At 39.9% G+C, this 16,489-nt stretch overlaps 1 protein-coding gene across 1 annotated transcript in view; it reads left to right on the top strand.

Annotated features, from left to right (window-relative positions):
- Positions 1–16,489, top strand: part of hgfa (hepatocyte growth factor a) — a 42,884-nt gene that overhangs the window by 4,968 nt on the left and 21,427 nt on the right. Inside the window, exons 2-7 of the mRNA XM_063006148.1 lie at positions 1,110–1,254; positions 2,632–2,744; positions 3,177–3,291; positions 10,368–10,510; positions 12,921–13,041; positions 13,921–14,039. Of these exons, the coding sequence (XP_062862218.1) occupies positions 1,110–1,254; positions 2,632–2,744; positions 3,177–3,291; positions 10,368–10,510; positions 12,921–13,041; positions 13,921–14,039 (756 nt within the window). The remainder of the gene's footprint in view (positions 1–1,109; positions 1,255–2,631; positions 2,745–3,176; positions 3,292–10,367; positions 10,511–12,920; positions 13,042–13,920; positions 14,040–16,489) is intronic.

The raw sequence follows: 16,489 nt of genomic DNA, 5'->3' as shown, positions 1-16,489 counted from the left end.
GAAGGGCTCAGATCTTGAGGCGAGGGCAGACACACACAGATTTGGATGTGTAATTATATGTTACATATAATTTACTCATTATTACAATAAACAAGACCAAGTTTAACAGGACAGACTTTACAAGACGCACAAACACATGACCTATGCTAACTGCTATGCTAAATGCTAAACCAGAATACAAGACAAGAGGTGCAAATAATTGATGTGTTAGTCCTCTATCCTTCTGCTGGCATGTGATGCCAGTATTCTTTAGTTTTCTTGAGCAGATCTGTAGAACATGGTACTGTGTGCTGCTTTTTGGGACCTTTTAGACTGCTTCACTGCTTCATGTTGCTAGACAGATTCTATTAACAGGTAGAGTTAACAGGTCTGACAGTAATCATGCCTGGATGTTAACAGTAAAATTGAACCCAACTGTAAATTACATTTGTTACATTTAGTATATAAAGGTCAATTACTTTATCACACAGGGCCAGGTGAGACTGACCAGCATGTTGTGTTTACTTCCCAAGAAATGGAGAGCACTGTATATGAATTGCAAATATATAAGTATATACTGTATAGACTTACAGTATATATATGCAAGTCACCCTTGACACTACTATGACAGCTGTTGCAGATGCAGTCTAAGGGCTCCAAAGTCTTGCACATTCAGTAGTGGTTTCCTTGTCCTTTCTCTAGATACACTGAATCTTTTTAAATATTATAAATGGTAGATGGTATGAGCAGTTGTTGCAATTAGAAATGTTTTTGTTAAACTGACTAACCATTCTCTTATGAAGTTTGGCACACTGTGGTGAGCCACAACCCTTCTTTGCTTACAAAGACTAAGCTTAAATCCTCCTTTTATACATTATCATGATACAAGCTGGTCAGCCAAAACATTTAAAAGTAACTTGTACTTTTGTTTGTATTTTTGTTTTCTTGCTTAAACTTTTTGGAAATGGGGTTTGTACAACAGCAGTGTGGAATTTAGGACACTGGGTGCCATGGTAACCTTGAGCTTTCAGGATGAAATAACCTGATATGAGTACCAAGAAAGACTTCCTCAAGGCTGCAAGATAGTCGTTTTAATGAACATAATATGTGGATGTTTTTTGCTTTCTCAGAATGTAGGAAGCAAACTCTGCAGCGGTACCAGAAGAGTGAAGACAGCAGACTACTGTGTTCCAGCTGTGCTCAGCCCCCTCGAGTCAGGAAACTCACTCTGGAAGACTGTGTTTGGAAGTGCACCAAGAGCAAGCAATCCTGCAGGTCAACTACATACAGTTATATACACCTTAACATTCTTTTAAAATGTTTTAGGCCTACTAAGATCTATTGAAAAGCTTGTTACTCTAATAAAATCATCAAGTTACCCCAACACAGTTACTCTATTCATGCTGGTCAAGACAGGAATGAGAAATTGGACTAGAGCTCAAGCTGGAGAGCCATCTGGGACTAGTGATAGGACTGGAAAACTGGCTGAGACCAATGACTTAAGTGAAGACATGACTAAAAGGCGAAAGGAGTAGAAACCTGACTGGACATTTACATTTTACATTTACATTTTTGGCAGTAAACATTTCCTTACTCTAGTTTAAGTAAACAACAGTCCAAGAACCCAAATCTGCTAAAACTCTGTTAGAACCGAAGTTAGTGGGTTTTTTTTCTCTTCAAGAAATGAATAAGAGTGTTAGTAAGTAAGTACAAGTCAGCCTAAGTGCTTGGTAAAGAGGTGGGTTTTTAATCGTTTTTTAAAGACAGCAAGAGACTCTGATGTTCGGACAGACAAGGAAAGTTCGTTGCCAGTAAAGAGAAGAGCCTTGATGCTGGTCTTCCTCGAGTCCCAGGTGGAGGATCAAGTTGAGCGAGACTAGTGGCTCGGAGGTTGTGTGGTACAGAGCGGGGTTTGATTAGACCTCGAAGGTAGCTTGCGGCTGGTCCATTTTTGGCTTTGTAGGCGAATGCGTGTAGCTACAGGAAGCCAGTGAAGAGAACGCAGCAGTGGGGTGATATGGCAGTGTTTAGGTTGGTTAAAAACCAGATGGGCTGCTGCATTTTGAATGAGCTGCAAGGGTTTAATTGTGGACATAGGAGCACCTGCCAGGAGGGAGTTGCAGTAGTCCAACCGTGAGATTGCAAGTGACTGCACAAGAATCTGTGTAGCTTCCATGGAGAGAAATGGATGAATCTTCTTGATGTTGCAGAGGAGGAACCGGCACGATCTTATCATGTTGGCTACATGAGAGGAGAAGGTCAGCTGGTTATCCAGGACAACTCTAAGACTTCTTACATCATTAGTAGGTATGATTTGGGACTGGACCATCAATTGGTGGAGTGAAGCTGTGCTTGTTGATGTTGGAGCTGTCACAACAGCCCTAAAAAGGTCGAAAAGTGGTATGACAACCCTTTTCCAAAGCAGAACGTACCCATAAATCCACGTTATGCACGGGTCCCAGTTGGGTGGGGTGTTGTTTGTGCATTGTGCATCTTTAATTTTTTTTCTGAGAACTGAGTTGTCACAGACAGCTGGAGCAGACTGTCATATTGTGATCTGTCCACTCCACCCCTCAATCTTCACATGACATTCTGTTGGTTCAGTACTTTTCACCCCAGTATTTATCACCAGTTCTTGATTTTTATTTGCAGAGCATTTAACTATGACCACATTAACAGGACATGCCACTTGCTTTGGTTTGACCGTTTCACTGAAGGAGTGCAGAAGGAACGCAGTGCCAACCAAGACCTTTATGAGAAGAAAGGTAAATATTTTTGTGCCCTTGAAACCCAAATCACATTCTTGAAGTTTTATTTGGCTGTATGTTCTTTAAGAGCTTAAGGATGCTGAGGGGAAAGGAACGCAGTGAGTGGAACAAGACTGTAAAGTGTTAAAAATCCTGACCAGCTGTGTATGCTCTGTACACAGTCATCTGTGCCTGTAAACAAACAGCAAGGATCCTTCACCAATTTAAAGAGCTTTGGAGTCTTAAAGTAAACATGATTAAATAAAACCCAAGGCAGTTGTGGTTATTAACTAAGACCATTTGATTTTTTTTTTTAGTTTAAGGACAGGAATCTCTAGAAATACTCAGCTAAGGAAGTTTAGTGATGTACCTAATGTCAGAAAATAGTTTGATTAGTACAACTTTCATTGTTAGTTTATTGACATGAGTGTGTGATGTGTGTGTCCACAGACTATGTACGTGAATGCATTGTTGGTTTAGGTGTGAACTACAAAGGAAGAAGATCTGTTACGAGGAATGGAGTCTCATGCCAGGCCTGGAATGTATCAGTACCACATGAACACAGGTATGAGGACACATTTGCATGTTTTCACAGGCACTCTTGTGTATCCTTGTGGTTTTATAAGAGTTAAATAACTCATTCTCTGGCAGCTATGACTCAATCCTCATCAGCAATTAGAAGTCCATAAATTAACATGCATAATTAGGAAATATACCAGAGTAAGGCCTATGAAATGGGAGTCCCATTCATAATCATTACTGATATTACTAATAGAGAGCAGGAATTGTTATACTAAAGAGTTCTTACTACATTTAATTATCATTTTATGCATTTAATACTACATCTCGTTCTTAAGTAATGTCACAAAAAACAAGTCAGTTCAAACTGGTTCCATTAACCAATCCATGTAAACGAGTTCAGTGTATTTTAATAAGTTACCCAGCTCTAGATCTGAATTCATTAAAGCACCTTTGGGATGTTATAGAACTGGAGATTTACATCATTTTAATTACAGCTACTTCATACCATGATGTCAACATGGATCAAAATATTCTAAACAAATGTTTCCATCTGCTTGTTGAATTCAATAGGGTGGGAATCTTACCCAGGATTAATATGCTATTACAATATATTCACTGGCTGACAGTATGGGACACTTGATTATTAACCTGTTGGACATCCAGTTCCAAAGTCATGGGCATTAATAAGCAGAGCCTCTACTGTACAGTAGGAATACATAAACGTTGCTGCTATTGCATTTTATTTACTTATTAAAATAAAAATCTTTAAAAAGTATTGTTAGAAGGAATTATTTTTCACACTAATACTGAGCAAAACAATTCAGTGGTACCTTGAAATTCAACGTCAGTTGGTTCTGGGATTGGTGTTGAGTTTAAAAGGCGTTGAGTTTTAAGGTATTTTTTCCCATAAGGATGTATGGGAAACCTGTAAAGGCGCCCTATAGTCCTGTGAAACTGCATATACACTGCCTGGCCAAAAAAAAAAGGTCACCACCTGGATTTAACTAAGCAAATAGGTAAGCGCCTCCCATTGGATAATTACTGCATAGGTGATTATGTTTCAGCTGGCAACAAGTTATTTAACCCTAACTGATGCAGTGAGTAGCTTCTCATTTGTTAAACAACCATGTCGAAAGACACATCCTGTGGTTGTGGAAAAGATGTTAATCTGTTTCAGAAGGGTCAAATTATTGGCATGCATCAAGCAGAAAAAACATCTAAGGAGATTGCTGAAACTACTAAAATCGGGTTAAGAACTGTCCAACGCATTATTAAAAAGTGGAAGGACAGTGGGGAAACATCATCTTCGAGGAAGGATTGTGGTCGGCAAAAAATCTTGAATGATCGTGATCGGCGATCACTTAAACGTTTGGTGAAATCAAATGGTAGAAAAACTACAGTAGAACTCAGGGATATGTTTAATAGTGAAAGTAAGAGCATTTCCACACGCACAATGTGAAGGGAACTCAAGGGATTGGGACTAAACAGCTGTGTAGCCTTAAGAAAACCACTTGTCAGTGAGGCTAACTGGCAAAAACGGCTTTAATTTGCTAGGGAGCATAAAGATTGGACTCTGGAGCAATGGAAGAAGGTCATGTGGTCTAATGAGTCCAGATTTACCCTGTTCCAGAGTGATGGGCGCATCAGGGTAAGAAGAGAGGCGGCTGAAGTGATGCACCCATCATGCCTAGTGCCTACCGTACAAGCCTGTGGGGGCAGTGCTATGATCTGGGGTTGCTGCAAATGGTCAGGTCTAGGTTCAGCAACGTTATGTGCCCAAAGAATGAGGTCAGCTGATTACCTGAATATACTGAACGACCAGGTTATTCCATCAATGGATTTTTTCTTCCCTGATGGCACGGGCATATTCCAAGATGACAATGCCAGGATTCATCGGGCTCAAATTGTGAAAGAGTGGTTCAGGGAGCATGAGACATCATTTTCACACATGGATTGGCCACCACAGAGTCCACACCTGAACCCCATTGAGAATCTTTGGGATGTGCTGGAGAAGACTTTGCGCAGTGGTCCAAATCTCCCATCATCAGTACAAGATCTTGGGAAAAATTAATGCAACTCTGGACAGAAATAAATGTTGTGACATTGCAGAAGCTTGTGGAAACGATGCCACAGCGAACGCGTGCCGTAATCAAAGCTAAAGGCGGTCCAATGAAATATTAGAGTGTGTGACCTTTTTTTTTTTGGCCAGGCAGTGTATTTTAGGCTAATGTAAAAATAATGGGGTTGTTTTTGACACTTATACACTGAAAAAAACACAAATATAATATAAAAACACTGAAATACAATTTAAAAACAGGTAAATACAATAAAACCTGCACTTTACCTTTACTTCTCTAAGAACCCCGACCTGTAACACAAGTTTGAAAGTGAAACAGTGAGGAAAATCAAGCTAAACACAGATACATGTGGAGCTTTCAGACTGGATTTGTCAAAGCAGCAGTCGCACACGTTGAGTTTAAAGAAAATGTTGAGTTTTGTTGAGGGTACAAATTTCTTGACGAAGGCCGTTGAGTTTCAAAGATTTTGAGTTTAGGGGACGTTGAGCTACAAGGTACCACTGTACTTGTCGCTTGCTAAAGCCAAGTTCTGTTTAATGAGCACTAAGCTTACTGTTTATAAGCTTTGCGAAAATCTTATCTGTGGAAAAGAATATTTAGACTGAATTTATGTTCTTTCTACTCAGAAATCTGTGCTTTAACAAGCATGCAATTACAACCAACCGTACTCCCTGAGGATCGTTCTGTTTATTTCTGTCTGCTTTTTGGTATATTACATTTTTCTTTGTCTCATACCTTACTGGGCCACATTAGCGTGATAAGCTTTTGCAGACTCTGTGTAGGCACAACATAAAGTCTTGATCACTGTGCTAATCTACCAACTTGAGGTCCAAGAGTGACACATAAAAAGCAAGATTAATTATATTCCTATATGTAACATTACTAAACAATTAATGCAGTTTTTTTATCAATTGCATAAGACACAGTCCAGATTTGTGTTTCAAATCTGGGCAATTAGCAAACAATTGTATCCAAAGTGACCTAGAATTCTGACAGAATCCAATTCAAGAAATTATGGAGTAAAGGGCCTTGGTTAGGGGCCCAACCCTGGCAACCTTCTGATTAGTAATCCAGTACTCTAACCACTAAGCTACCAATGCCCTCTTTTGTATAAGTGTGTATTTATAATAAGTAAGAGGCTGTTGTTTTTTTTAATGCTGTTTGCAAAGCCAAATATGTGGTCTCTTCAACCACTTAAATCAGCACTCTGCACTGTGTGAACTAAACGAGAAAGGTTTAAGGCTACAGTTTGAGCACTGGTGGGACTGAGCTTTTGGCAAACACAGTAGAGTACCTGGCTAACATCTGTTAGCACAGAATCATTAGCACCAAGGCTTTTGGCTTTGTACATCCACAAGCAAAGAAATAATTATTTCTTGGGGCTTGGGGATGGAGGCAGGGGTTTGAACTTTTTACTGTCCAATTTTTGTTAAGACTCTTAAAAAAAAATTTCTCTGAAGAAAAATAAATAAATAAATAAATAAATGCATCTACTGTGGCTATACAATAGACAAAATCGTTTTTCTTAAATTAGAGGTGAAATGCAAATAAAAACAAAAAGCAATTATTTTTAAACTCTATTTCACATGGATTTAATTGACAAATGAAAGAAGAGATATGCAGTGTTTTAGAAAACCTCATCAAATGCAAGTTTAGACTACACAAAGCTATGTCTCAACAACATCCAGAATTGCTGCCATTTTCTCTGGGCTGAAACTCATCTGAAATTGATTGACGCAAAGTAAAAACATGTGCTGTGGTGTGATGAGTTCACCTTTCAAATAGTTTCTGAAATATTGGATGTTATGTTTAACGGGCCAAGAGGAAAAAGTCCACACAACTGTTTTTAACACAAAGTTCATAAACCAGTGTAATGGTATGGGCGTGTTTTAGTGTCAGTAGCACAGGTAACTTGCACATTTGTAAAGCCACAAGACACATGCATATGCATCTTGGATATGCATCAGTTTATACTCAGCGTGTTCAGCTTTTTGAAAACAATTGATTTATTTTACTTCAAATTAACAATGAACAGCCACTTTGATCAGCGCTCGGTTTGAGCGGTGCAGTAAGACTTTATCAAAGTGTGAATACGAGGCGAATCTGCATTTGTGTGGGATAACCGTCAAATCCCCTCTGCAAGCATCCACATGCATCTGTGTTTAGATGCATTTTTCTCCTGTTTCACTTTTAAACTTGTGTTATAGCTCGGGGTGCTGAGAAATTGTGAGAATCAGCTTTTCCGAAAGAGTCTAAAATGCTTATTGTTAAAAAAAAAGCTTAACGTGACTTAATGTATTAAAAGAACGACATAGGAACACTAAACCTCTCTTAATTATTACTGCTCATAAGCTCTCTCTACTAATTCAATTCCCTGCTTATTTTAGTACAATAAGTCACGTTAAGCTTTGTGCACCGGCACACTCCATAGGAAATAACAGCACAGCCAGCGCAAAAGCTATTGTGACGCTTCTCATGTGAATGCACCTTTACTGAATGGAATACGGTATTCCAAAATCAAGCATCTCCATGATTAAGAAGCATAAGGAAACACTAAAGAAGTAAAGGTTAATAAAGTACAGGTTTATTGTATTTTTGTTGTTTTTAAACTGTTATTTTATTGTATTTCAGTGTTTTTATATTATATTTGTGTTATTTTCAGTGTATACAGTGTATCACAAAAGTGAGTACACCCCTCACATTTCTGCAGATATTTAAGTATATCTTTTCATGGGACAACACTGACAAAATGACACTTTGACACAATGAAAAGTAGTCTGTGTGCAGCTTATATAACAGTGTAAATTTATTCTTCCCTCAAAATAACTCAATATACAGCCATTAATGTCTAAACCACCGGCAACAAAAGTGAGTACACCCCTAAGAGACTACACCCCTAAATGTCCAAATTGAGCACTGCTTGTCATTTTCCCTCCAAAATGTCATGTGATTTGTTAGTGTTACTAGGTCTCAGGTGTGCATAGGGAGCAAGAACTCTCTGAGGATCTTAAAAGACGAATTGTTGCGCTACATGAAGATGGCCAAGGCTACAAGAAGATTGCCAACACCCTGAAACTGAGCTGCAGCACAGTGGCCAAGATCATCCAGCGTTTTAAAAGAGCAGGGTCCACTCAGAACAGACCTCACGTTGGTCGTCCAAAGAAGCTGAGTGCACGTGCTCAGCGTCACATCCAACTGCTGTCTTTGAAAGATAGGCACAGGAGTGCTGTCAGCGTTGCTGCAGAGATTGAAAAGGTGGGGGGTCAGCCTGTCAGTGCTCAGACCATACGCCGCACACTACATCAAATTGGTCTGCATGGCTGTCACACCAGAAGGAAGCCTCTTCTGAAGTCTCTACACAAAAAAGCTCGCAAACAGTTTGCTGAAGACATGTCAACAAAGGACATGGATTACTGGAACCATGTCCTATGGTCTGATGAGACCAAGATTAATTTATTTGGTTCAGATGGTCTCAAGCATGTGTGGCGGCAATCAGGTGAGGAGTACAAAGATAAGTGTGTCATGCCTACAAGTCAAGCATGGTGGTGGGAATGCCATGGTCTGGGGCTGCATGAGTGCAGCAGGTGTTGGGGAGTTACATTTCATTGAGGGACACATGAACTCCAATATGTACTGTGAAATACTGAAGCAGAGCATGATCCCCTCCCTCCGGAAACTGGGTCGCAGGGCAGTGTTCCAGCATGATAATGACCCCAAACACACCTCTAAGACGACCACTGCTTTATTGAAGAGGCTGAGGGTAAAGGTGATGGACTGGCCAAGCATGTCTCCAGACCTAAACCCAATAGAACATCTTTGGGGCATCCTCAAGCGGAAGGTGGAGGAGCGCAAAGTCTCGAATATCCGCCAGCTCCGTGATGTCGTCATGGAGGAGTGGAAAAGCATTCCAGTGGCAACCTGTGAAGCTCTGGTAAACTCCATGCCCAGGAGAGTTAAGGCAGTTCTGGGAAATAATGGTGGCCACACAAAATATTGACACTTCAGGAACTTTCACTAAGGGGTGTACTCACTTTTGTTGCCAGTGGTTTAGACATTAATGGCTGTATATTGAGTTATTTTGAGGCAAGAATAAATTTACACTGTTATATAAGCTGCACACAGACTACTTTTCATTGTGTCAAAGTGTCATTTTGTCAGTGTTGTCCCATGAAAAGATATACTTAAATATCTGCAGAAATGTGAGGGGTGTACTCACTTTTGTGATACACTGTAAGTGTCAAAAACAACCCCATTATTTTACATTAGCCTAAAATATGTGCAGTTCCACTGGACCATGGAACGCATTAACAGGTTTCCCATACATCCTTATGGAAAAAAATACCTTGAAGCTCAACATCTTTTAAATTCAATGCCACTCCCAGAACCAACTGACATCGAGTTTCAAGGTACCACTGTATTACAAACCATATTAAAAAACTATGATGTGACAACAGTAAATTTGTCCCTGTGCCAACTTCTTTAAAATGTATTACAGCCATTAAAACATGATTATTCATTCATTTATTGTCTGTTTACCACCACTTTATCCTAATTAGGGTCATGGTGGCTTTAATTAACTGGCTGAAAACACCCTGGACAGGTCTCCAGTTTATCACGGGGCAATTAACACACACACATTAATACCTAAGGGTACTTTTAGTATCTCCGGTTAACCTGAGTGCATGTTTTTGGATGGTGGGAGGAAACCGGAGCTCCTAGAGTATACCCATGCATACACTGGGAGAACATGCAAACTTTACACAGAAAGGACCCAGACCGCTCCACCCGGTAATTGAACCCAGGACCTTCTTGATGTGAGAGGACAGTGCAACCCCTGTGGCAACTTTGGATTAGACATAAATAAGTAAAAATACTAACATCTGTGTACAACATGTCCACTGAGCAAACTTAAAGTATTGATTATATAAGCAAGTTCAGTAAGTTGCAGATTTTTCTATGACTGAGCAACAAATGTCATAACATCTTTTCTTGTGATTGTTGTGCTACTCTCCTTTACTTATCTGCTGTCTGTTTTTATTAGTTACAAGCCTGCCAAGCACAAGAAGTTTGACCTGCGTGAAAATTTTTGCCGCAATCCAGACAAAGATGTGCATGGACCCTGGTGCTTCACCAACTCCTCAGAGACTCGGTATGAGCAGTGTGGACTGCCCCAGTGTTCAGAAGGTAGAGCAACATCCTGCCAAGCTGCTTTTAATAATGCTAAACTAAGGTTCATATATCTAATATACTGTACAATATAAGGCCAAAAGTATGTGGCCTAAACATTGGGTTCTGATGTTTGAGTCACACCCTGTTGCTAATAGGTGTATAAAATTGATTATATCAGACAAAATATATACTTTTAAATCTAAGGCAATAGGTTGTGGAAGGCCCTTTTTGGTTTAGCATGACTGTGTCCTTCTGCACAAAGCGATGTCAATAAAGACATTGTTTGGGAAGATTAGTGTGCAGAAATTTCAGTGACCCACACAAAGCCTCAACCACAAGTTGTTGTGGAAAGCATTCCCAGAGGATTGGAGGATATTAAAGCAGCAAAGATGGTGCACTCTACATTAATACCCATAAATAAATAATTTTATGTCAGACAAACTTAGTCAGGTGTCCACTTACTTTTGGCCATATTCAATAAAGATTTTTTTTCAGTATTCTGCTTAACCCTTCATATGATAAAGATAACCCAAGAATCAGCATCAAAGAAGGCCAAAACACATAAATACATACAAAACACATACATAATACAGTGCTGGCCAAAAGTATTGGCACCCCTGCAATTCTGTCAGATAATACTCAATTTCTTCCAGAAAATGATTGCAATCACAAATGCTTTGGTATTAATATCTTCATTTATTTTGCTTGCAATGAAAAAACACAAAAGAGAATGAAAAAAAAGTCAAATCAATTATCATTTTACACAAAACTCCAAAAATGGGCCGGACAAAAGTATTGGCACCCTCAGCCTAATACTTGGTAGCACAACCTTTAGACAAAATAACTGCGAACAACCGCTTCCGGTAACCATCAATGAGTGTCTTACAATGCCCTGCTGGAATTTTAGACCATTCTTCTTTGGCAAACTGCTCCAGGTCCCTGAGATTTGAAGGGTGCCTTCTCCAAACTGCCATTTTGAGATCTCTCCACAGGTATTCTATGGGATTCAGGTCTGGACTCATTGCTGGCCACTTTAGAAGTCTCCAGTGCTTTCTCTCAAACCATTTTCTAGTGCTTTTTGAAGTGTGTTTTGGGTCATTGTCCTGCTGGAAGACCCATGACCTCTGAGGGAGACCCAGCTTTCTCCCACTGGGCCCTACATTATGCTGCAAAATTTGTTGGTAGTCTTCAGACTTCATAATGCCATGCACACGGTCAAGCAGTCCAGTGCCAGAGGCAGCAAAGCAACCCCAAAACATCAGGGAACCTCTGCCATGTTTGACTGTAGGGACCGTGTTCTTTTCTTTGAAGGCCTCGTTTTTTTTCCTGTAAACTCTATGTTGATGCCTTTTCCCAAAAAGCTCTACTTTTGTCTCATCTGACCAGAGAACATTCTTCCAAAACGTTTTTGGCTTTCTCAGGTAAGTTTTGGCAAACTCCAGCCTGGCTTTTTTATGTCTCTGGGTCAGAAGTGGGGTCTTCCTGGGTATCCTACCATAGAGTCCCTTTTCATTCAGACGCCGACGGATAGTACGGGTTGACACTGTTGTACCCTCGGACTGCAGGGCAGCTTGAACTTGTTTGGATGTTAGTCGAGGTTCTTTATCCACCATCCGCACAATCTTTCGTTGAAATCTCTCGTCAATTTTTCTTTTCCGTCCACATCTAGGGAGGTTAGCCACAGTGCCATGGGCTTTAAACTTCTTGATGACACTGCGCACGGTAGACACAGGAACATTCAGGTCTTTGGAGATGGACTTGTAGCCTTGAGATTGCCCATGCTTCCTCACAATTTTGCTTCTCAAGTCCTCAGACAGTTCTTTGGTCTTCTTTCTTTTCTCCATGCTCAATGTGGTACACACAAGGACACAGGACAGAGGTTGAGTCAACTTTAATCCATTTTAACTGGCTGCAAGTATGATTTAGTTATTGCCACCACCTGTTATGTGCCACAGGTAAGTAACAGGTGCTGTTAATTACACAAATTAGAGAAGCATCACATGATTTTTCAAAGGGTGCCAATACTTTTGTCCACCCCCTTTTTTATGTTTGGTGTGGAATTATATCCAATTTGGCTTTTTGACAATTCTTTTTGTGGTTTTCCATTGAAGACAAATTAAATGAACATTTTAATATCAAAGCATTTGTAATTGCAATCATTTTCTGGAAGAAATTGAGTATTATCTGACAGAATTGCAGGGGTGCCAATACTTTTGGCCAGCACTGTACATACCAGACTTAGCAATGGCCAGTGCCAAAAAGAGAAATCATGATCATAAGGAGTGAACTGTGGATCTGGAACAGAGAGGAACCATGCAGAAATCTTCAAGATGATACATTTTGTTGTATACTGTATGAATGAGGGTGCTGAAGCATGACCATATGAATGCTTTTACATGTTCTTATGTGTATTTTGTGTGTGCAGTGGAGTGTATGCGGTGTAATGGGGAGTCATACAGAGGACCTGTGGACCACACAGAGAGTGGAAAAGAGTGTCAGAGATGGGACTCACAGAGACCTCACAAACACAAATATCAGCCTCACAGGTATTATGTAGGTGGTTGAATCAGGGTCTGCACTGGCTGCTATTATTTAAATTACTCAGAATAGAATGATGCGTATCAAAACTGTAAAACCAACGTTCCACTTGTTTGTACCGCCACCTTACATATTTAGTTAAAATTAACGGCCTCACAGCTTTTGCAGGTATGCCTACAGAAGCTCCAGCACTCAAATAAATAATGCTTATCATGGTATTTTGGGTCATGTTTGGCTACTGTTACAAAACATGTAGGAACATAAATTAGGACTCTGGTAGTGAAATTGCACTTGACCAAGTGCCAAGCTACCATATCAGTTCTGTGCAAAGCATTTTCCAGGCACTTTTACAACAAATCTAAAAGGTGAGCCATTTTTCTTCAGGATGAGGTCTCACTAAATACTGTAAGTGGCCCAATTTTTTATCAACGTCATCAAACAGACATACATGTGTTTTTTTAGTTGGCTGATATACTAATGTTGTGCTAATGCTAACCATAGTAAGCCTGTTTACTCTTTGGTATACTTTTGGCTTCCTACAAAGAAGTCGCCAAGCGTCTAATAGGACTTCAATAGTAAATCTAAGCTAGTTGGCATGCTATGTTGATAACGTAGCACACTACATAGTCAGTCGTACTGCACTGTCAATTGTCAGTCAGTCAGTTGTTTGTTATTTAAAGCACTATGGCTGTCTGCTTTAATTGGTTGGCTGGAGGATATAGGAATATTTTTAATCTGGGGTAACAATGTAGATATGTTTACTGACATTTTAATTCTATCTTTAACATACTAAACAATGTATAATTTTACTACACAGGCTGTATACCTCTTTATGCCTTCAGTTCTTCAATAATCTTTGCAATACTTGTCTATCTCTCTTTTTTCAGGCATTCAGATAAGGGTCTGGATGATAACTACTGCCGTAATCCCAATAACGATGTGCGTCCTTGGTGTTACACAATGGACAAGAACAAGCGCTGGGAATATTGCAACATCAGTGTGTGTGGTCAGTTTCCCTACTTTCGTACACATGTGTGTCTTATTAGTATGTAATTGCTTGTTGCTTTAAACAGATGTAGAGCTTGAATTATGCTGCAGTTTCTTGTGTGTTATTATTTACTCACATCGTGTTTTTTTCAGGTACAAATCTGTCTGTGTGTGTGATGCTATACCCAATGTTTGTCTGTTAATCGAATTTGTGAAACTATGCCTTTGACGTAAAACAGCTGATTCAGTGTTTATTGTTGGTGCTTAAGAAGTATACACATGCTCTTTACTGGCAGACTTACTCCTAAGTTCTAGAGCAATTGTCCAGTAAAAGCACTGTTTGCTAAAATGGGTTTCAGTATTAGATGTTCCTGCTGTGCACAATCAGATCAGCTCTTAAGCTAAGACTATCTCATAGAAAAAAATATAATCAATAACTTTTCTGTATATTTGGCTTAATTATTAGTGATACATGTGGAAGAAGGCTGTAACATTAGTTACTACATACATTATTAATTATACTCACCATTACTGAGTTAAAACATCTTATAATTCAATCATGTTTAGGCAGTTTATGCAATTCCACAATATAATCAGAGGTTAACCAGGGTTGCCAACTCTCAAGATTTTGGCATGAGACTTAGACTCTTTAGATTTTTTATCATCCAACCATATTTAAAACCAAATTATGATAGGGCCCTAATAAATCTAATTATCTGAGCTTGCAACTTACTCTTACTTGAAATTGTTTCTAAAATTGTATTTCTCTGCCATTATTCCAGCTAATTAAAAACAGTTCTTTATCTGCAGGTTTATTTGCAGGTTCTAAGAATTCAGTGTGCCACATTTCATGACAGTCATTAAATAACACTCATGAACCTCATGAATCTTAAGATAAAATAAATGGAACAGCACAGCCTACCTTAATAGTTGAAAGTAAACCTAGCACATTCAGCGACAGTGCAAGGCTTCATGTTAATGAAAATACTTGTCCGTGTTTTGACACACCTCCCTCGGCATCCACAGAACTGGTTAAGAGTTTTCCAAACCCGAGTAGTGTTTTTAGCTGCTTTACATTTCGACATTTTGACTAAACAATTGCCATAGGATTGTTAGGACCGCCTCATATTGCAAATTAACCAGTAAATGTAAGGCACTTCAATGCTTCGTGAATAAAAAAACATTAAATTGTTAAACACAAAAGTTTGAATTTCACAGCAAATTGCATATTGCACAGGAAACAGCTCATTTCACGGTCCGTGACTTGATTTTTACAGCTGTGAATTACAGGGGTTGGACAAAATAACTGAAACACCTGGTTTTAGACCACAATAATTTATTAGTATGGTGTAGGGCCTCCTTTTGCGGCCAATACAGCGTCAATTCGTCTTGGAAATGACATATACAAGTCCTGCACAGTGGTCAGAGGGATTTTAAGCCATTCTTCTTGCAGGATAGTGGCCAGGTCACTACGTGATGCTGGTGGAGGAAAACGTTTCCTGACTCGCTTCTCCAAAACACCCCAAAGTGGCTCAATAATATTTAGATCTGGTGACTGTGCAGGCCATGGGAGATGTTCAACTTCACTTTCATGTTCATCAAACCAATCTTTCACCAGTCTTGCTGTGTGTATTGGTGCATTGTCATCCTGATACACGGCACCGCCATTGGATGCACATGGTCCTCCAGAATGGTTCGGTAGTCCTTGGCAGTGACGCGCCCATCTAGCACAAGTATTGGGCCAAGGGAATGCCATGATATGGCAGCCCAAACCATCACTGATCCACCCCCATGCTTCACTCTGGGCATGCAACAGTCTGGGTGGTACGCTTCTTTGGGGCTTCTCCACACTGTAACTCTCCCGGATGTGGGGAAAACAGTAAAGGTGGACTCATCAGAGAACAATACATGTTTCACATTGTCCACAGCCCAAGATTTGCGCTCCTTGCACCATTGAAACCGACGTTTGGCATTGGCACGAGTGACCAAAGATTTGGCTATAGCAGCCCGGCCGTGTATATTGACCCTGTAGAGCTCCCGACGGACAGTTCTGGTGGAAACAGGAGAGTTGAGGTGTACATTTAATTCTGCCGTGATTTGGGCAGCCGTGGTTTTATGTTTTTTGGATACAATCCGGGTTAGCACCCGAACATCCCTTTCAGACAGCTTCCTCTTGCGTCCACAGTTAATCCTGTTGGATGTGGTTTGTCCTTCTTGGTGGTATGCTGACATTACCCTGGATACCGTGGCTCTTGATACATCACAAAGACTTGCTGTCTTGGTCACAGATGCGCCAGCAAGACGTGCACCAACAATTTGTCCTCTTTTGAACTCTGGTATGTCACCCATAATGTTGTGTGCATTGCAATATTTTGAGCAAAACTGTGCTCTTACCCTGCTAATTGAACCTTCACATTCTGCTCTTACTGGTGCAATGTGCAATTAATGAAGATTGGCCACCAGACTGGT

Source organism: Trichomycterus rosablanca, chromosome 1, assembly GCF_030014385.1.
Source record: "Trichomycterus rosablanca isolate fTriRos1 chromosome 1, fTriRos1.hap1, whole genome shotgun sequence".
In the NCBI taxonomy this organism is placed as follows: domain Eukaryota; kingdom Metazoa; phylum Chordata; class Actinopteri; order Siluriformes; family Trichomycteridae; genus Trichomycterus; species Trichomycterus rosablanca.
Note: the sequence above shows the minus strand (reverse complement) of the source record. Positions and strands in the feature narration are given on the sequence as shown.